Raw genomic sequence first — 20,608 nt, 5'->3', positions numbered from 1 at the left:
GTTTTACCAACCAAGAAACGGTTCCTTTCAGAATAAAAGCTGAACTCATTGACCCTCCGGGTCCATCTGACGCTGTCAACCAACTGTCGCTTTTTACCAGGAGACAATCCAAAGACTAGTCTGTCGTGCTGCTGACACTGTTTCATCGGCTCCGGTACCGAAAGAGGGGCTCGAGGACCTGGCAGTCTGGGTCTGTACGGAGGTCTCATTCTAAGGGTGTGTGGAGCGACAAAAATGGCGTCTTATATGTTTATGAATCTCCGAATCAAAGCTTAGTGTGAAGACATCACCTTCACTCCCACCAGAACTAATCGTTTCTCCGGATCTGCTGGTTCTGAGCAACATTCCACACTACACCGTTCTCCGTCTCACTTCACCTTAGTTACACCATACATTTAGTGTTAAAGTTAGTCTAGTTTTCATTTGTTTAGTAATAAATCTTTAAACTTTTAAAACTTGACTCTCTTTTCTCTTGTCTCTCAGTTAATATGAAGTGGTTACATAATCCCTGCAATAAAAAGTTCCAATCTTCTGGTTAAAAATACCCAAAGATCCATCAGATTGATTTCATATTTTCTATGGAATCTCATGTCTCATGGCTCATTAAATAACATGTAAATTAAGCCTTTACATTGGTATGAGACAGAACGCTTACTTTCACCATGTCTTGATAAGAATTTTAAATTACATTTAAGAGATAAAAATTTCCTTTCATTTTTAATCTGATCATTTTTAATTGGGAAATTTCATATTCATAAATCTAAGTGGTTCAACACGAGCCCCAACATGAATATATTTAAGACGGAGTTAAGAATCTATTTTTATCCTCTAAAAGGTATGACATGTCCAAAAGCTATTAGAACTCTCTAAGTTATGTTGATGCCTTTATTTTGAAAGGAATCTTTTAAATACCCCTTCTTCTTCTTTTTGTAATTCTTTATTTCTCTTCTTTCAGTTTTGCTTGTTAGAATTGTCTTATTTTGTATTACTTGTAATTAATTACATAACTCTGTTATCAAAGGAATTAGTACTTACTGTATGTCAATTTGTATCTGACTCCTAGGACACAGCTGGCCTTCCTGACGAGCTTATCTATTGAAAGAAAGCCAAAAGTATTCTAACAAAACATTTTGCTCTGTTATGGTTCTCTGAGATGTGCCTCATCACCCTCAAATTTGTAGCATCTTCACATTTTATTTCCTGTTGCCACAGTTTTGGCGTAGACTAACATTTCTCATACTCAGATTCACACATTTCAAATCACTCGAGCAATCATTTAACATTTTTGCAGCAGAACTGCAAAGATAAGATTTACATTATTCAGTGTCAGGCGTGTTTACATGGGTTTTACCAAAATATTCCATAGGTTAACAGATCTGAACAACTGGCAGACCAGTTTATCACGGACTGTTTTAATATGGAACCAAAATGTTAAACTGGTCCAGAAAGCAGTTTGACGTTTTCTTTTTCAATAAGAACATTCTCAGAAAGAGAGATCTGGTTGCAGCGTACATTTTACCTTCACAGATGTGCCACTTTTTATTTATGATCAGTTGTGTTATATTTGAAATTATATTTAGATCATCTAAAACAAATTCCGGTCTTTTCAAATTAGTTAGCCTACACACACCTTGACATTTGAAAAAGAAAAATGGGACGTATTAGGAAAGAAGTTGTTTTGCTCAAGGTTCAGAAAGGAACCTTTTAGTTCAAACTCCGATAGAGAAACAAATGGCCGCTCCCTGACCTGACCTTGGTAAGGTCCGTGTGTGTTTTGGCAGGTGGATGTTGGATTCAGAACTGACGTGTCTTTGATAAGCAGTGCATCTGTGCATGTGCCACGTTGTCGGGAACTCTACTGCTGAGGCGACCTTTCATTCATTCATTTCCTCTAAGCCATGGCTGGACTTAATGCATCTCTTGGATACTTTGTAGCTGTTGTGATTTTTACAGCCTCGGTTAAAATACTGCTGAGAAAATGGCCGCGGTTCAGCTTTGTTTCTGAGTTTGCCTCCTCTTTCATGCTGGTGGCATGTTGGCTGGAGGTGCAGACCATAGTGGAGGTGGGCGCGTGGGCCGGTGGTCTGGGTCCTGATGTGACCGTAACCATGCTGTTTGTGTTGTTGCTAACTCACGGCATCATCTGTGGCGGAGCGTCGGGGAATCCCAGCCTGGTTGTGCAGACGTTCCTGCAGCTAGAGGCCCCAGTCCTGCCTACTGTGTTTGCTGTTGCAGCCCAGTTTGTTGGAGCTCACCTGGCCCTCCTTGCAGCTGGGTACTACTGGAGCCTGGAGCTGACAGACATGCACATGATCAAGAACCTGATGTCTGTTTCCTGCAGCACATCACTTCTGGTCCCAGTTTCTCAGGGTTTCTTTACTGAAAGTGCCTGTGCATTCATCTTTCATCTCATCCAATTGAACCTGCGACGTAGATCTGCTCTGATCCGGGTGCCTCTGACGGCAGTGCTCCTCACATTCTTGTCTCATACTGGTAAGTGCAGAGAGAACTTTTATGATCGCTGAATTTAAACACATTTAGCTGCACGTTGTCCTCTTTAGAAACCCTTTCATTTGTTGATGCTGGTGGTGGTTGGAGGGACTGGTGGCTCCTGTGGTCGGCAGCCTCACCTCTATCAGTGCGCTCCAGAGCGGCTGTGGCTACATCATAGCTAACCCCCACCGGTGTGTGTGTGTGTGTGAATGGATGAATGATGCACTGTAGTGTTAAGCACTTTGGAGTCCTCTAAAGGCACCATACAAGTGCAGGTCATTTATCATTATTACCAATTAAAAACAAAGACTATTAAAAGTTTGAGAATTTCACCAATTATTTTTGAACAGATTGTGACTAAAGCATCACTGATTTTGTTTTTTTAGCCAGAGGATACACCTCCGCCTTCATGAACCCATCTCTGGCCTATGGAGTCACCTTCCACTGTCCTGGATTTACCCTCAGAGAATATGCTGTGGTCTACTGGCTTAGCTCCGTCACTGGTAAAGACATTAAAGTGTGTGTGTGTGTGTGTGTGTGTGCTGCCAGTTGTTTTACGTGTACCGATTGTCTGTTTCCCAGGCCTGACCTTTGCTCTGCTCCTCTACATGGGCCATATTCCAAGGCTTTTTGCCAGAAATCTCCTCTACTGCCAGAAGACCCGCTTCAGAGTGCCAAAAGGAGACAAAGCAGAAAAGAAGAAAAAGTGAAATACTGTCCCCCCCCCCCCCCCGAAAAAAACCCGAACAACTACAAATAGAAAGAAATCTTACAAGATGTTTATTTCAAATAGAAACTCTGAACCAAAATGTAAAATATTTAGGATGTGAACGACTCATTTCTCAAGTCCATTTTCAACTAAAATATGTTAATTTCTAACGTATACATTAGGTTAGATCACAACAGCAGTGTGAGGAAAATGAGTTCAAACAGAATAACTGGACATCTGTGACAATAGCATTTTATTAAACGCATCCGTAAATGAAGAGAGGACCTGCTGCTGCTGCTGCTGCTATGTGCTGGCAGATCTCTGAGCAGCAGGAATTTTAGAAGAATCAGGCTTTGGGTCTTCCGGCTGGATTTTAGCTGTTGTGGATGACTCTGTGAAAAAAACAGACATAAGTCACATCAAGTGCTTTTCTTTGAAGCCAGTCTAGCAATTAAGGTGTATTGTTTTAATCAGCTGCTTTTGTAGATTTTAAAACTCTTCTGCAAAGATGTCAATTGATGTTTATTGTCTCACCCGGCTGCTCCTGCTGAGCCTCGGGTCTGTCCACCCATAAACTATAATCAGGATTATTTAGTAGAGTCTTGATTTGGCCACAGCCGAGACACCTCAGCACGGTGAATCGAGTCTTTTTGTTTTTCCCTTGAAAGACAAAGTTTCAGAAAAAAGGAAGTTAATCAGCAATTTCTTCTTCTAACCTGATGACATTAAGGGTACGTTACAATGTGAGAGTAAGAAAAAGACGACTTACTTCTTTGTCTTGCTGTCGCTGTAACACCTGGAATAAGTAAAGAGCAACACTTCTTGCATATTGTTCTCTTCACTGACGGGTCTCTGCAATGAAAGGATTCAGTAGTCATCACACAACCTTATCTGTGGCTACAAAAGCACACGAAAAGATGACAGTATTTACAAAATATTTCTTAATAGAGAAAATGCAACAACAGCAACCATTTATTTCAAAAGTAACCATTTTAACATAACAGCAGGGGTCTTTTCAAAAAGCCTTGTTGGCCGTTACTGCAGATATTTAAGTATAAGCTCTAGATCTGCAAGATTGTCTCGTCTGTCTCAACTAAAAATCACAAACATTCTCATTAAATGCCAGATTCCAAAAAACAGTGTTCATTTGCTGCTGATTGTTTGCATATGTGAATGACCAAATCCATGCTAATGCCCTTAGTTTTTAATTGTTTAAGTCAGTGGTTCCCAACGTAGGGTCCGTGACCCCCCCAAGTGAGTCCCCACAGGTTTGTTTGTTCTGAGGTAGTGAGGTTACCAGGATTAAATATGCAAAAATTACATTAATAAAATACTAAAAACACACATTTGATAGAGGAAAATATATACAACTTGTCCTCTTGGACCAGGTATCCGATCCCCAGGGCTCCGTTTTCACCTTCCCTCATCTGATTGGGAAGGATCACAACTCCATCTTTCCCTGTTGGGTTTTCTCAAACAGGTTTAGTTGATTCCTGGTTTATCCGCCTCCCACTTTGCCCAGACCGGATCCATGACTTGAGGAAAAAACCCGTTCACTCTCAGAATTTCCTCCACATTTTTTGTAGTCTTTTCCAGCCTTTCAGGATCGTTGTGGGATGTCAAGATATCATCAATGTGACTGTCCTCTGGGACCAGCTCCTCTACTGCGACTTTGAACTTGACAATAATATAATAAAATCTTTATATAAGATGTATAACGTTTGTAATTAATCACTTTTAATGTGTATATGCGGAAAAGAGTTTGGGTTGGGGGGGGGGGGGTGTCTTTGACAGGCAAGGAGTCCATCCATCCATTTTCATCCGCTTATCCGGAGTCAGTTTGCGGGGGCATTAGCCTAAGGAGAGAGGCCCAGACTTCCCTCTCCCCAGCCACTTGGGCCAGCTCCTCCGGGGGAATCCCAAGGCGTTCCCTGGCCAGGTGAGAGACATATGGGCCATTCTCATCTGTACCGGGTCGGCCCAGGCCGGGTAGCCCCAGTCGGCCCCAGCCTGGCCCGGGTGATTCCACACATCCTTGTCTTAAGCCCATGTGGGCTGATTCTACCCACCAATCAGAGGCTTGCTCTAATGGAAGGTGTGAATTTGCTGTCAGCAGTGGGTGTGTTGGCCCTGGTCGGCCTGAAGCAGACCCCCTCGAGAAGAGGGCTGAGAATGAGCCTTGGTTGGCCCGGAAAAATACCAGGCCACCCAGATATGTAAACAACCTACGCTACCCGACCCGGTACAGATGGGAATGGCCCAATAGTCCCTCCACCGTGTCCTGGGTCTCCCTTTAGGTCTCCTCCTGGTTGGACGTGCCCGAAAAACCTCACCAGGGAGGCGTCCAGGAGGCATCCTGACCAGATGCCCGAGCCACATCAACTGACTCCTCTTAATGTGGAGGAGCAGCGGGTCTACTCCGAGCCCCTCCTGGACGACCAAGCTTCACACCCTATCTCTAAGGGAGAGCCCCCAGCCACTCTGCGGAGAAAACTCATTTCAGTCACTTGTGTCTGCAATCTCGTTCTTTCGGTCTCTACCCAAAGCTCGTGACCATAGGTGAGGGTAGGAACGTAGATCGACCGGTAAATCGAGAGCTTTGCCTTCTGACTCAGCTCTCTCTTCACCACGACAGACCGGTACAACGCCCGCATCACTGCAGACGCAGCACCAATCCACCTATCGATCTCACGCTCCAGTTTTCCCTCACTCGTGAACAAGACCCCGAGATACTTAAACTCCTCCACTTGGGGCAGGACCTCATCCCTGACCCGGAGAAGGCATTCTACCCTTTTCCGAATCAAGACCATGGTCTCAGGTTCAGAGGAGCTGATTCTCATCCCAGCTGCTTCACACTCAGCTGCAAACCGCTCCAGTGAAAGCTGAAGATCACGTTCTGATGAAGCAAACAGGACCACATCATCTGCAAAAAGCAGAGACCTGATCCTCAGGCCACTAAAACGGATGCCCTCCACATCTTGGCTGTGCCTAGACATCCTGTCCATAAAGGTTATGAACAGAATCGGTGGCAAAGGTCAGCCTTGGCGGAGTCCATCTCTCACTGGAAACGTGGACCCAGTGAGATGGGGACCAAGCTCTGACACCGGTCATACAGGGACCCAACAGCCCGTATCAGGCAAGGAGTCCTCTGGGGAAAAAGGTTGGGAAGGAACCTCTAATTTAAGTCAACTGTGCACAAATAAACATATTTCACATAGTTTATTTTACTACGGATTTAAAAAGTCAAGAAAATAGAAATCATGCCCCATCTACACCTGATAAAAATAACGGAAGAAGTACCTTTACTCGCAGGAAGTGCCGCAAAGACCTAAATTTGTTTTCAAAATAAAACACTTAACTCTTTGCCTCAGTTTACTTACTGTCTGAGGACCAAACGTCTTGCGATAGTCTTCTGAGTGAAGCAGTAGAAACGAGCCAACTCCACGTTGTTAGGATTTTGAGATAATATACAATGTGCAGCCTGTAGAGATAAAACCGGTACATTAAGCCCCTTAACACGGTAGCTACCATGCTAGCCGCGCGACTACTGATTTTTCTCGTAACCATTTCTAACCGACCTGATAAAGGTAGTTCATCCTTTGATAGGCCTCCTTGTCCTTTAGTTGATGTGCCATTGAGCAAACCAAAAGAGAGAATTAAAACGCCCACCAGGTGTGTCCGTATGAAGAAAGCTATGACTGAACAAACTTAGTGGCAAACCAAAACACTGTCCGCCATATTTATTACATTTTGCGCATGCGCGACTCCAGCTACTTTTTTACGCTCTAGGATCTGCTTGGGTCGGATCAACATTTGCATGATCTGGGACTGTTTGTTTGGAGGGTGGTCACGGATTAATCTGGGCTTGTTTCATCTGTCACACAAATGTAAACAGTAGTACTTGTGCATCATCTCAGATTTGCAATATTAAATTAGAAAATACAAATATTTATGAAACTCTAAATTTTGTACATTCCATACAAGACAAGTTCACCTCGAATCTCTTTGGGGATTTTATCGAACTTCTGAACATCAAGCTGTCTTTATTATCAACAATTCCTGTTCCAAGAACTCTCCCTTTAGCTTCCTGTGGTCCATGATCAATGTGGTACACATCCTGATACTAAACAGCACCGTGACTACTTTTCCTATGTAGCTAGGATATTTTTTAGGACAATGTTTAAAAAATAAAGACAATAATAGTTCATAGCATAAAGCCAGCAGACATAATAAATCTCTAGTTAAAACTTTAATGACAGGTTTCTGCATGTTTTATACTATAAACCGAAGATCTTTACATTCACATCATGAGAGCAAACAAACGACATTTGTGTGTAGACCAGGCTTTTAGATCTTCAGAATAAAATATAAAAATTCTACAATAGGCTCCTGTTGCAACTTCACCCAATATGGTTGTTTTCAAATCTCCAGTGCACTTCTGGAAGAACGCAAAGGACAAAGGTCAACATAAAATACTCAATTTAATAGCAATAAAGAAAGTATAAACCCTGTCATCTAACATTTTAATTGCCTGTAAGGTGCGCCTCTGATTTGAGGAGACTAAAAATACCGGGGAAGAACAGATGCAGTGGATCGGTCAGGTGTGACAGCTATAGAACGACACGAGCACGGCACACATTCATGATGATCAATGCCGTGAAATGCTTCCTATAAAATGGTGAAGAAATGCTGATAAAACATGCGTGGACACAGCACGTCTGTTGTGTGAGACACATTATAAACACAAAAATGAAATTCAAGTATCAAAATAACTAAGATACTGACAAGCTGAAAAGTCAATTACAAAGGTAGTAAAAGTCGTGGGAAAGGAGACAAACAACACATTAGGCAACTTTTGCTTTTTTTAAGGCAGTTGATTAAAAAAACTAAACAGAACTAGGCATCTTCTTCATTCCAAGTTAAATACAAGCCAAGCCCCAACTTACCACCAGATTTGATGTACATATAAACTATTCCAGGCTCTTAAACTAAGCACTTTAATTTGACTTGTCTTCTGACGTCTGAGAGAAAATGAAGTTCATGTGGACAGCGGTGTGGATGTGCTCGAGATTTTTGGTCTTCTTCACAGTGAGGTTTGTCAGGGCTTCTAAGGCTGGCGAGTCACTCTCAGCCTATTGTCTGGCACAAAATCTAAATGGTTGGCACATGTCTGTGCACAGCATGAGGAGGCAGGCTAGCTGGTTTTGTTCACTAACGATTGCCCTTCATGGCCTCCTTGGCTGCCAGGATGAGTGGTGTGAGACTGGAGAGGGGCTTTGCCAGCTTCAGGAACGGATGCTGAATCAACAGAGAGGAGGACAACAGCCATTTTAATGACACGAAGACAAAATGTAAAACACTGTAAAAATAATGAAAAAGTTTCACCTGCAGGAGTTCCTTCCCACCACCTCTTTTCTCTACATCCATCTCCAGGCAGCGGTTCAGGAAATCTCTGAAAACCGGAGACAGCTTCTCTGGATTCTGAAGCTCAGGTGTGCCATTTGTGGCGATCAGGTATAACGCCTGCCACAGGAGAGACCCGAGAAGACTGGATTAGTGACAGTAGTTGGTAGACAAACGCATCTAAACAGGTGGCAAGGGATCAAACGGTACTGAATGTCAAAACGCATGCAGGTAGCTTAATGACCGATCACATGGAAAATCTAACGGTTGCAAAGATAATCAGATCATGTTAGCGTTAGGTCTGAGCCCAAACAACCCTTCGTACTCACTCGTAGCGGGTTCTCATTCAGATAAGGAGGCTCGCCTTCAACCATCTCAATGGCCATGATGCCAAGTGACCAAATGTCTACTTTAGGCCCATAAGCCTTCCTGGTCACCACTTCAGGAGCCATCCAGTAGGGCGTTCCCACCATGGTGCTGCGTTTGCTCTGCTCCGGAGTGATTTGGGCACAAAAGCCAAAATCAGCTGTAAAAAAAAAAAAATAAAACAGTCATTTAGATAGAAATCACTCCATCACCAGGCTTTTTACCACGCTGTTGCTTCTAGTAGATAGCAGCACAGTACTCACTCAGCTTCACAGAACCATCCATCCCGAGCAACACGTTGTCACTTTTGATGTCTCTGTGAATGACCTGGTTAGCGTGGAGGAAGTCCAACGCTTGTAAACACTGTAAACAAGAGGGAAAAGGTGGAGGAAAGCAACGGTGAGTAGACTTTCCTGCTGCCAGCGGGATTTGCTCCAGAATGCATCACAGACCTCCCGACAGACAGCAGCTATCTGAGCCTCGTCCATGCAGGTCTCTGTGACCACGTCCGTCAGCGAGCCACCAGCTAGATACTCCATCACCACAAACAGCTCCTCCCCCATCAAGAAACTGGCACAAACACACTCGGTCTTATTTTTATTCTATAGAAAATGAAATTCTCAAATGGAATCATGACTGGGGTGGGTGAGGGACCACTGCTAACATCTGATAGAAGGCAGGTTAGAGCTGTGCCAGAAATGTAATTTACAGGCCCTCAAAACAGGAAGCACTGCATCTATAGATAGTTTATTTTTATCATTAAAACATAATTATAAAGACTGTTAAACCTGCAAAAACAGAAGATGTGAAAAAGGTTTTCAAATGTTTTTTTCCGGACAATAAAAAACACGTCAGCGATATCCGACTATACTGCAGAACAGTTTAAGTCTTTTAAATGAGTAAGGCTGTAGTTTGAGAACAGCTGCACCATTAGTTTAGTTCGCTCTCACCTGTCTAGAAAGTTGACAATGTTTGGGTTCTTCAGCTCCTTCATCACCAGGATCTCGTTGATGATGAGCTCCTTTTTCGGTTGTTTCTGTAGATTAATCTGTTTAATGGCCACCTGTGAATGACCAGAGCTTCAGTATGTGGTCAAGAATCGCACCTTCCTTCCACTATATGTGTCAGTGCGCCCCAGGGCAGCTGCGGCTACATCGTAGCTCATCCCCACCAGGGTGTGATTGTGCTGTAAAGAGCCTTAGGGGGTTCCATGGAACTAGAAGGCGCTATATCAAATACAGGTCATTTCCCATAGATGCATTCATCTGGACTAATCATAATATCTGTAACGAAGCTACCAGCAGTGGTGAAACCTTTCAGAGCTTCCTGATCAGTCCTTCTATTACCTCTTGTCCTGTGGCGACATCAATGGCTGTGAATACTGTTCCTGACGCCCTGCAAAAAGGAAGAGAGGACAACTTTAACAACAATTCACCTAGATTTTTACCTCCACATGGCCTTAAAAGGTAAATATAAATAAAATGTTGCAAATAAAAATGTAAAACAAGCTCAGATAAATGATCCACAATGGTGGTGTTTATTAACAAAAACGAAGCCAAAATGCAAAATGTGCAAAAACTAAAACACACCCAATGATTTATTTACACACGCAGCACCTTGTAGCGGTGATGCATTAATCCTCGGCTGTGTGATTTCTTGCTTTGGAGAGGATTTAATTGCTCTGTATTGTTGAGACCCTGCCGCGCTACTCAGGAATAGGTGGTACAGAAAATAAACTAATAATTGTAAGAAACTCCAAATAGAATATGAGTCTTACAGGAAAAGTAATTCAAACTTGTTCATGCTAGCAGACAAATGCTACTGGTTTTTGGTCTAACTTTAAAATCAGTCAATCAGGAAACAGGAGCTTATATTCTGATGGCAGCGGCTGATGTTTATCCAACGTCTCGTGTTTGAGATGCACCGACGTTAAGAATTTATTTGTAAATCAGGGTGGAAAATAAGTATTTGGTCAATAACAAAAATTCAACTCAATACTTTGTAACATAACCTTTGTTGGCAATAACAGAGGTCAAACGATTACTATAGGTCTTTACCAGGTTTGCACACACAGTAGCTGGTATTTTGGCCCATTCCTCCATGCAGATCTTCTCGAGAGCAGTGATGTTTTGGGGCTGTCGCCGAGCAACACGGACTTTCAACTCCCTCCACAGATTTTCTATGGGGTTGAGGTCTGGAGACTGGCTAGGCCACTCCAGGACTTTCAAATGCTTCTTACGGAGCCACTCCTTTGTTGCCCGGGCGGTGTGTTTGGGATCATTGTCGTGTTGGAAGACCCAGCCACGTTTCATCTTCAAAGCTCTCACTGATGGAAGGAGGTTTTGGCTCAGAATCTCACGAAACATGGCCCCATTCATTCTGTCCTTAACACGGATCAGTCGTCCTGTCCCCTTAGCAGAAAAACAGCCCCAAAGCATGATGTTCCCACCCCCATGCTTCACAGTAGGTATGGTGTTCTTGGGATGTAACTCAGTATTGTTCTTCCTCCAAACACGACGAGTTGAGTTTATACCAAAAAGTTCTACTTTGGTTTCATCTGACCACATGACATTCTCCCAATCCTCTGCTGTATCATCCATGTGCTCTCTGGCAAACTTCAGACGGGCCTGGACATGCACTGGCTTCAGCAGCGGAACACGTCTGGCACTGCAGGATTTGATTCCCTGCCGTTGTAGTGTGTTACTGATGGTGACCTTTGTTACTGTGGTCCCAGCTCTCTGCAGGTCATTCACCAGGTCCCCCCGTGTGGTTCTGGGATTCTTGCTCACCGTTCTCATGATCATTTTGACCCCACGGGATGAGATGTTGCGTGGAGCCCCAGATCGAGGGAGATTATCAGTGGTCTTGTATGTCTTCCATTCTCTGATAATTGCTCCCACAGTTGATTTTTTCACACCAAGCTGCTTGCCTATTGTAGATTCACTCTTCCCAGTCTGGTGCAGGTCTACAATTCTTTTCCTGGTGTCCTTCGAAAGCTCTTTGGTCTTGGCCATAGTGGAGTTTGGAGTCTGACTGTTTGAGGCTGTGGACAGGTGTCTATTACACAGATAATGAGTTCAAACAGGTGCCATTAATACAGGTAACGAGTGGAGGACAGAAAAGCTTCTTAAAGAAGACGTTACAGGTCTGTGAGAGCCAGAGATTTTCCTTGTTTGAAGTGACCAAATACTTATTTTCCACCCTGATTTACAAATAAATTCTTTAAAAATCCTGCCATGTGAATTCATGGATTTTTTTTCACATTCTGTCTCTCACAGTTGAAGTGTACCTATGATGTAAATTACTGACCTCTGTCATCATTTTAAGTGGGAGAACTTGCACAATCGGTGGCTGACTAAATACTTTTTTGCCCCACTGTAACTTGAGATTTTTCCACATGCTTCTTTTACTAAAATAACCCTTTTTCTTTTCCAGTTCCAGTAACACTTGGGTCTGAACTTACCCCTGACCAATCTTTTCATATCTGGTGTACTTCTTCTTGGGGTCCCCGATGCTCACTATGGTTCCTAAAGGTCAGATCAACATCATGAGCAATAAGGGAATTGAAATGGAAGCAAAATGAGCAAAGATTTTAATTTGTTGCTGCTAAAGCATTTGACTTACTCAGCTTGTCCATGATCTCTTCGTCCGTCATCTTGTTCTTCCTTTTCGGCCTCTCTGCAGACTTGGAGGCAGCGTCTCCATCAGTACACGTGCTCGGTGCCGGGATTGGGTCAATAACAGAACGGGTATACACCTGGGCAGAGGAACAACCAGTAAAACAAATGTATACAGAAAAGAATCAGCTCAGAGACAGCTCATTAAATAAAACACCTACGCTCTTTGTATGCTCTGGTCGTGGTGCCACAATAGGAGGAGGGGTTTCATCATCATCGTCATCATCAATGTCTTTGATGTTAGGAGACGAAGGTTCGTTGCTTTTTTTGACGGGCTAAATAAAAGCCGCAGTAAAGTTTAGTTAAATTTTATGAAAGTTAAGATAAAAAATCTGCTTTAAAAACCTAAAATCACTTACAGACTGAGGTCCTGGAGTGAACGTGTCTTTTTCTGTAAATTAGAAAAATTACAAAAAAAAAAAAAAACTGTCAGAATAACTGGTTGGGATCTGTGTCAGGGGAAGCCTTCTTTCTTTACACCATGACCATAGACTTTATGGGTTCCTGCAGTCAATACAACACCTAAAATCCCACCATAATTTAGTTTCTCACCAGATGATAAGCTGAGGTACTTCTCCCGACCGTTGCCTGAAGAGTCGTAGAACTTAAGGACATCAAGCACAGCCTGTGGGTTTTTTTTCTGCTCGGACTTGGTGATATTTGAGGTCTGAAGGAGTCGAGCCCACTGTTCTGGCATACCCTGGGAGTGAGGCAAATACGCAACAGAAAAGTGTTGCATTACGTAAATCAATGAGCAACAAAAACGGTGGTTTGGTTAAGAGTTAACTGTCTAAATGGTGACAACTCACTGTAAACTCCCCCGTTACGGCATCAAAACCGACGTGTATGGTGTGTTCAAAATCTGAAGGTGGAGAAATCTCTGGTCGCTCTTTTTCTCGGTTCTTCTTACCTACTAAACATTAAAGAATGATTATGATTTGATTACAACAACAATTATAATACAAAGGGACAACTCACCCTTTTCGGTCCCCCCTGAGAGGATAGACATGATCCCTTTGCGGTGTTTCCTCTCCTCAGGTACAGATGGGAGCGGTTTGGAGCTGTGATTAGTCGAAAAGGAGTCTTTACTGGCGCCGGCGCCAAATATGGTACTGGTTATCCTAACTGGGGGGGCTGGGGGCTTATCCTCGGGGTCTCCATTATCACACATTGCTGGGCAGTGGTTCTGAGCCTCACAGGGCTAACCAAGCAGAGGAACACAGCTGGTAAGGGTGGAGAGGTGAACGATCCGTGAGGGAGGGAGGAGGCACTCACATCAGCATGAAGCACGGGTGTGCACATGCAGGGAAAAGAGGCATCTAGACACAAATAAAACAGGATTATAGATAAACATTCAAAATAGTGTGGATTTTAAAATGAAAATATTTACAGAATCATGTTATATCAATTTAAAGATTATTTTAGATGTTCATTGTAATCTTTACAAACGGGTTTTATCTGTAGTTCTTAATACTAATGACAGCATACTGTCTGGTGTGTACTTAAAAATAAGGAAAGTGGCCAAGTGGAGAAAAAAAAGAACAAGGGTCAGACAAAAAATGTTACCCACAAAAAAGACCAACATTTAAAAATCACGCCTTGGATTAACTGATGAAAGGCCTTTAGTAAAAACCTGACACTGGATCTGGTTACGGTTTTCATCAAGCAGCTCTTTTGAGAAAAACCTTGTTAGTGCCAAAACATTCTTCTGTGTGCCATCTTTGGTAGTTTTCTAAAGAAATCAGAACCAACTGCTGACTTTGTGTGAGCAGCTGGCATCAAGAAGCCTAAACGACCACTAATGTGATCTGTTATGTGTTCATAAAACACTGGTTCATCCCTGAATTTATTAGCTTTTTTCTGTGAATGATTCCATAGGTCTAAGTTTAGTGCCTGAACAAAAAATAAAACTTTCCTCTGAAAATTAATTCAATAAAAAATGGAAGGACCCCTGGAATGCCCGAAAAACGTTTGACTATTGATCAAAGCAAAAATACAAATAAGTCAGGCTGTCAGAAAGATTAAAATATGGAAATAAAGGTTGAGTACAGACTTGTGTTCAATTGGGTCCTTCTTGATTAAGGAAAACCCCTGTAACAAAATCCGATAAAGCGTCTATCACACCCTCTCACTATTTACACATAATAAAACAAAGGTGACTCGCTGCCTAAATTACCAACCACTAGAGAATGGTCTATCTACAGTACATCACACCTAACACTTGGTTATTTTATGTAACTTAACTAAAATGAGAAGCTAACAGACGAGCCCATTGCTGAAACTTCACAGCTAGTCGTCGAATTTGATACATTTTTAACAACTAGCCGAACATTTCATCCAATACAGACGTTTTTCTGTCCTTTCGCCTGCTCTAAATGTTTTTAAAATGAGCAACAACGGGCACGCGAGGAGGCTAACGTTAGCATTTAGTGTCTGGCCAACAAGTGTGCTAAAAGTTACGGTTAGCCCGACATGCTACACCAGCGATTCCCATACAGACAGAGGCTATTTTACTGAAGCTAACAGCCAGACTAATGGCTTCCACATTAGGGACTTTACGAGTTTCAACGGCAGCACTTTGGCTGTTAAGGGCCACTCTACCACCTACAAGTGAACGATCCTTCATTTTGCAAGCTAACGGACTCGCCGCTTTGCGGAACTCACCGGCAATCCCACACCATTCGGTTCAAGTCGACTCCCGGACGATCCCCGCTGGTTTGGAAAAACGTTTAGAAATCTGCTAAAAGAACATCCGGCGTAACATCTGGGTGATTTAGTGGTAAAGTCGGCACATCAACGGCAAATAGTATAAGCGTGACCCCAACTGTTTACAGTTCAACTTTTCATTTGCGTTTTCAGCCTTTGGATAATTCCGCTATGGCGATGGGGAAGCGGAACTACCGACCCAGCCCTGGCCCCTCACTCCCCGCTTCAAATGAATGGAGAGACGTCTGCTAACGCAACCCAGCAATTAAGTCTGAGACCATTTTCACCGTTTTCATCAGTCAAAAAGCTGAAATGCGTTTTAGATCATTTGAATATTATATAGTAAGATTAGTTTGGCTGGGGAAAAAATACATTTAAAATAGTACAAAGTCCGAAAATGTTTTGTTGCATTGTCACAGTTCTAAGACAGGCTGTGATATTAATTCAGTATCTCAGAATATTTTTAAAAGTTTCAATAATGAAAACACCTGGTGCCCCACTCTAATCAGCTAATTAACTCAAAAGCCTTTAAATGGTCTCTCAGTCTAGTCATGTAGGCTACACAATCATGGGGAATACTTCTGATTTGACAGTTGTCCAAAAGACGACCATTAATACCTCACATAAGCAGGGCAAGACACAGAGTTTCATTGCTAAAGAGGCTGGCTGTTTACAAAGCTTTGTGTTCAAGCACACTAACTAAACCCATCAAAGATGGGGGGGGGGGGGGGGGGGGGGGGGGGGGGACACAGATGCAGATTTCATTTTCCAACAGGACTTGGCATCTGTACAGTGCCAAAACAACCAGTACCTGGTTTAAGGACCATTGTATGCCTGTTTTTGATTGGCCAGCAAACTCACCTGACCTTAACTCCATAGAACATCTATGGGGTATTGTGAATAGGAAGATGCAATTGAAATGACTCTTGTCATGATTTGGCTCTATATAAATAAACTGAATTGAATTGAATACACTAGACACAACAATTCAGAAGAGCTGAAGGCCACCATCAGAGCAACATGGGCTCTCATAACACCTGAGCGATGTTTCTCAGCTGGCCAGGGAACAAGTGTAAATGAAGTTACATACTTTATTTATGAAAAATACTCTGATTTCATACATTTAAGATGATTTTCTTCCAACAACAATCTCACAACAGCATTTGCACACAAATTTGAAAATATTATAATAATATAGTTCCAATATCTTAGCAAATTCAATATGAATTTACATAATCCCTTTTAGCTGTGAGAGACATAATATAAGCTAATAAACAAGTACTGTTTAGATCATATCAGTTTAACTGTAGCAATTTAAATGATTTGATATTTTAACATGTACTTCGACAGTGCCACACAGCAGACTATTGTGACTAGAAGAGTTCCTACGCAGACAGGCATCACAACTGACCCATCACCAACTGGAACCTGGAAAATGATGATCCCCTCTTCCTAAAAGGACACAAGACAATTTTTGAAGGTTATAAAAATAAAAACATAGTGAACTTTTCTCCAGCATCACATAAAGTTAATTAAGATTTGTCGAGAATCACCTGTTGTCGATTAATTTTAACCCATGGACACATGCTGGAGTTGCTGACGGTGCACGGAGCATCCACCACTGCATAAGACTCCAATCTGTCGAGGCCTGGGCCAACAGAATAGTTAAATTGTTATCAATTATTAATGTAAATGACTTTTTAATAACCTGTTCAGCAGCACATACTGAAAATAAACTTTCAAAATTTTAGCTTTTTATTTCATATAGAAAGAAAACAAAGATGTCTAAAAACCCTTCATTCATAGATAATGTCAGTTTCAATTCAATTCAGTAATACTTTATTAATCCCAGAGGGAAACTAGAGTTTCAGTACACACAATTCTGAGATCAGGCATACATGCATAGACACATGACAAGAATTGGTGACTGTGGTCATTTGCAACCCGAGTCGTGCTACCTTAGATCAAGAGGGTTTATATGAGGATAGAGTCAGGGGGGGGGGGGGGATGTGAGAGAAGGCACTTCAGAGTTACCCTCCACAGGGAGGGCAGCTTTGCTATGCAAAAAAACACCTCAGACAGAAATGCAACAGACTTCAGACATTACACAACATAAGTGTCCACTAGGTGGGGAGGTAGGGTTGGGACTAGAGCCCTGCACTGAAGCCCTAGGCCCTCGGGTCGGCCCAGCCCGACGGCCCGAGGGCCGGGCTTTAGGCCTAGGGCTGTGTAATTACCTCGGACACGGGCCGGGCGCTTTTATTTTTAATCGAATTCATAAAAAAAATAATAAACTATTAAACGCAGCAGCACCTGCCTGCTTCTCACGCACCGTTAACTCAGTTAAGGTGTGTGTGGTTTATAAACGCGCCGATATAAACCAATTCTCAAACTGCTGATTGAAACATGTGCCCCTATTCTAATATGCCATTTTATGTCCACTTTGATGTCAGAAACCATTCGTTTATTCTCATGAAAACGGCAGCATTCTGTTTTTCTGTGAATAAATTTGCTCTGCAGTTAAAAAAATTACAGCATTCATTGCTGTTTTTTTTCTAACTGGAGAGCGCCTTTTCAGAGCGGCAGATTAAATTTACAAACGCTATAATAACTGGGGGCGTTTATTTAATCTGCTGCTCTGAAAATGTGCTCTGCAGTTAGAACATTAGAATGCTGCTTTGTTTTTCTAATTGCACAAGAGCGCCTTTTCAGAGCGGCAGATGAAATTTACAAACGCATCCAATTAATATAGTGTTCATAAATTTCATCTGCTGCTTGGAAAATACGCTCTGTTAGAAAAAAAAGCTGCATTGATGCTGTTTTTCTGTCTTTTCTTTTCTTTTTTTTTTTACTGCAAAATGCTTCTCATAGATAATTAGAACGCTGAGCATCCTATCACGCTAAAACATTATAAAAGGTTAAATAAACAGTCAGGCTCGGGTCAGGCCAGAGAATCCTGAAAACCTTTTCGGACCGGGTCGGGCTGGGGCTCCACCCCCTCGGGCCAGGCCGGACACGGGCTCAGATTTGAGGCCCGTGCAGGGCTCTAGTTGGGACTCTCCTCACTTCAGTGCATGCAGCCGCATGGGGCAGCGCTCATCACCTCCGTTTGGACAGGGGAGGGAGATAATGGGTTAGAGGGCACAGTGACTCCTAGATACGGTTCCACGGCCTTCACCGGTCACAGTCCCGCCCAGGCTGGGATAGGGAGAAGAGTTACCATAGAAACAGCCGCATTCCACAATTCTTTTGAGGGGGGAGTTTTTACTTCAGCCTCACAGGCTCAAGGGCACCAGATTCAGATAAGGATTGTTTTGGGACAGACAGAGATACTTTCCTCTCTGCCTTAGTGTTTGTTGGTCTACAACCACTCTAAATCCAATAACGGCGTAATTAATCTATCCCAATCCGTGCCGATCCGTCCCTTTGCTCCTTGATGGTATCCACTTTTTGTGCCAGAGCCTGAATCTCAGCCAAAGTTCCAAGCTTACGACTCATCTCGACAATTATATGAGTTTGTGCGTTCACAGCACGATGCAATCCATCCCTGAGCTCCGGGATTGAGCCAATATTCCTCGAAAGCTCGTTAATATTCCGGTAAGCCAGATAACCGCTCAGGCCAAACAGCAGGAATCCCGACACCAAAACGACGAATATCCAAACATCTACAGAATCCTCTACAGACAGTTGAGAGAGGCATATCAGGCTCCACTGTTTCCAGGAGTCCATGATATACCCAGCTGGCTCTGTCCCAGAGGGGCATCCGGGAGCCCCTTCTCCCATTCTCATCGTTGAAAAAAATGTGTCAATCGCTTTGAGAGATCAACTGACCAGATCCATTTTAATAATTTCCAGTTTCCAGAAAAAATGCAGAAAGCGCCGTGCACAAGACAGGACAAAGAGCATTGGTATAAGAAGGGAGGGAGAGGAGAAAAAAGCATCTGTACTCTCCAAGAGCCGGAAGAAGAAATGTGATGGCAAACAGGACATTTGAGCACAGAGCACTACATCAGAATATACTAAATAAACCTTTCCTCACTTACATTTTCCAGTCCTCAGCAGCATGTCAGGAGGTTTGATGTGAACAGTTGTGAATGTTTCCCCAGCAAGAGAAGGTTCATGATAGCGGCCATGTACTGGAATTGTTGCTTTGAGGAGACTTGATGTTGATCCAGCATTGGAGAGATACACATAGGAAAGAAATCCTAAAGTCTTGTGAGCTGGCACCTCTAAATCAATGGAAGAATCTAGTAATATCTGCAAAAGGAAAGACAAGAGTGATTACACAAAGGCTAATTCAGTAAATATACTGTGAGAAATTGTTTAGCTCCATTTGAATAGGAAGCAACACGACTTATCTCAGGGTACCTGCCAGTCATTATGAGCACTCAGTGAGGCCAGTTGATACGGATCAACGTAAACACCATTTGGCCATCTGTACAGCAGCAAAACACTGATATCATGGAGTACATTAGGTCTGAGCTCAACAGTGGTTGTCAGCTCCCTAAAACACAACAGATTATATTTATTTGTGTCACAATTCTAGCCTCATCAAAAGAAAAACCAAAAACCAGGTACCTGTGAAAACCCCTCTTGCCAAGCTCCGTGGACACCGTGGAGGATTCAAGCCACTGCCTAAACAGATCACAATGGTCCTGATCATCATCTGTAGATCAGACAGGGTGATCAAACAGGGAACCAACCACAAGTTGCTCCTATTCCTACTAATATTGAGTTATTTTTCACTTGATAGGGTGTTTGAGTCGTTAAACAGTAGATAATTAAGAGGGAAATCCCCATTTCCTTCAGCTCCTTTATGGTCCAAAATAAAGGCAGGTTTCATTGGCAACAATACTACAATACATTTTTGCAGTGACGTTAAACATTACTTCTTACCATTTTTGACAAAACAACATGTCGATAAAAAAGCTAAAGTGAACAATACTATAAAATACATCAGAATAGTAACCCCGTGCAGTTACCAACTGCAAGTGTTGACAAATTGTTTACGGAAAAGGGACTTCTGAAAAATATTTCGGGGATTTCGGGAAGACAACGTTTGTGCCTGACTGTAAACAAAACAAATGTAATCATTTAATCAGACAAAATTAATTGATCACGAAAGCACATTTTGAATGGTATTTATTCACATTTATTTTACTTATAAATAACTAAAACACGTGCAATCTTACTTTTTTTTGTTCAAATTAAAGACAGGCATCGCAAAAACACATAAAGACGTCCTTTCAGATTC

The 20,608-nt window shown here is 42.5% G+C and overlaps 4 protein-coding genes across 5 annotated transcripts; 1 reads left to right on the top strand and 3 right to left on the bottom strand.

Annotated features, from left to right (window-relative positions):
• Positions 1-1,795: 1,795 nt before the first annotated feature.
• On the top strand, positions 1,796-3,792 carry aqp12 (aquaporin 12). Its single transcript, XM_015971761.3, has 3 exons — positions 1,796-2,493; positions 2,880-2,996; positions 3,076-3,792. The coding sequence occupies exons 1-3, from the start codon at positions 1,899-1,901 to the stop codon at positions 3,201-3,203; spliced, it is 840 nt and encodes a 279-aa protein (XP_015827247.1). The 5' UTR covers positions 1,796-1,898; the 3' UTR covers positions 3,204-3,792.
• On the bottom strand, positions 3,251-7,290 carry rpp21 (ribonuclease P 21 subunit). The gene is made up of 5 exons (XM_015971762.3): positions 6,781-7,290; positions 6,583-6,683; positions 3,972-4,054; positions 3,737-3,862; positions 3,251-3,594 (listed from the first exon to the last, which is right to left on the bottom strand). The coding sequence occupies exons 1-5, from the start codon at positions 6,835-6,837 to the stop codon at positions 3,506-3,508; spliced, it is 456 nt and encodes a 151-aa protein (XP_015827248.1). The 5' UTR covers positions 6,838-7,290; the 3' UTR covers positions 3,251-3,505.
• A 142-nt stretch (positions 7,291-7,432) lies between these two features.
• Positions 7,433-15,779, bottom strand: pak2b (p21 protein (Cdc42/Rac)-activated kinase 2b). 2 transcript variants are annotated; one of them, XM_015971759.3, is made up of 15 exons: positions 15,313-15,779; positions 13,627-13,967; positions 13,458-13,561; positions 13,201-13,348; positions 13,008-13,039; positions 12,810-12,923; positions 12,596-12,728; positions 12,435-12,498; positions 10,318-10,366; positions 9,922-10,034; positions 9,424-9,541; positions 9,235-9,334; positions 8,935-9,131; positions 8,588-8,725; positions 7,433-8,500 (listed from the first exon to the last, which is right to left on the bottom strand). In XM_015971759.3, exons 2-15 carry the CDS (start codon positions 13,817-13,819, stop codon positions 8,414-8,416), a joined length of 1,590 nt encoding a protein of 529 aa, XP_015827245.1. In that variant the 5' UTR covers positions 13,820-13,967; positions 15,313-15,779; the 3' UTR covers positions 7,433-8,413. The 2 variants fall into 2 exon arrangements, with proteins under 2 accessions (XP_015827245.1, XP_015827246.1); XM_015971760.3 differs by having other exon boundaries at positions 13,458-13,558.
• A 652-nt stretch (positions 15,780-16,431) lies between these two features.
• Positions 16,432-20,381, bottom strand: pigx (phosphatidylinositol glycan anchor biosynthesis, class X). Its single transcript, XM_015971752.3, has 6 exons — positions 20,251-20,381; positions 19,933-20,020; positions 19,723-19,858; positions 19,398-19,611; positions 16,908-17,002; positions 16,432-16,806 (listed from the first exon to the last, which is right to left on the bottom strand). Exons 1-6 carry the CDS (start codon positions 20,309-20,311, stop codon positions 16,669-16,671), a joined length of 732 nt encoding a protein of 243 aa, XP_015827238.1. The 5' UTR covers positions 20,312-20,381; the 3' UTR covers positions 16,432-16,668.
• Between the last annotated feature and the right edge of the window lie 227 nt (positions 20,382-20,608).

This window comes from Nothobranchius furzeri, chromosome 8, assembly GCF_043380555.1.
Source record: "Nothobranchius furzeri strain GRZ-AD chromosome 8, NfurGRZ-RIMD1, whole genome shotgun sequence".
Classification (NCBI taxonomy): domain Eukaryota; kingdom Metazoa; phylum Chordata; class Actinopteri; order Cyprinodontiformes; family Nothobranchiidae; genus Nothobranchius; species Nothobranchius furzeri.
Note: the sequence above shows the minus strand (reverse complement) of the source record. Positions and strands in the feature narration are given on the sequence as shown.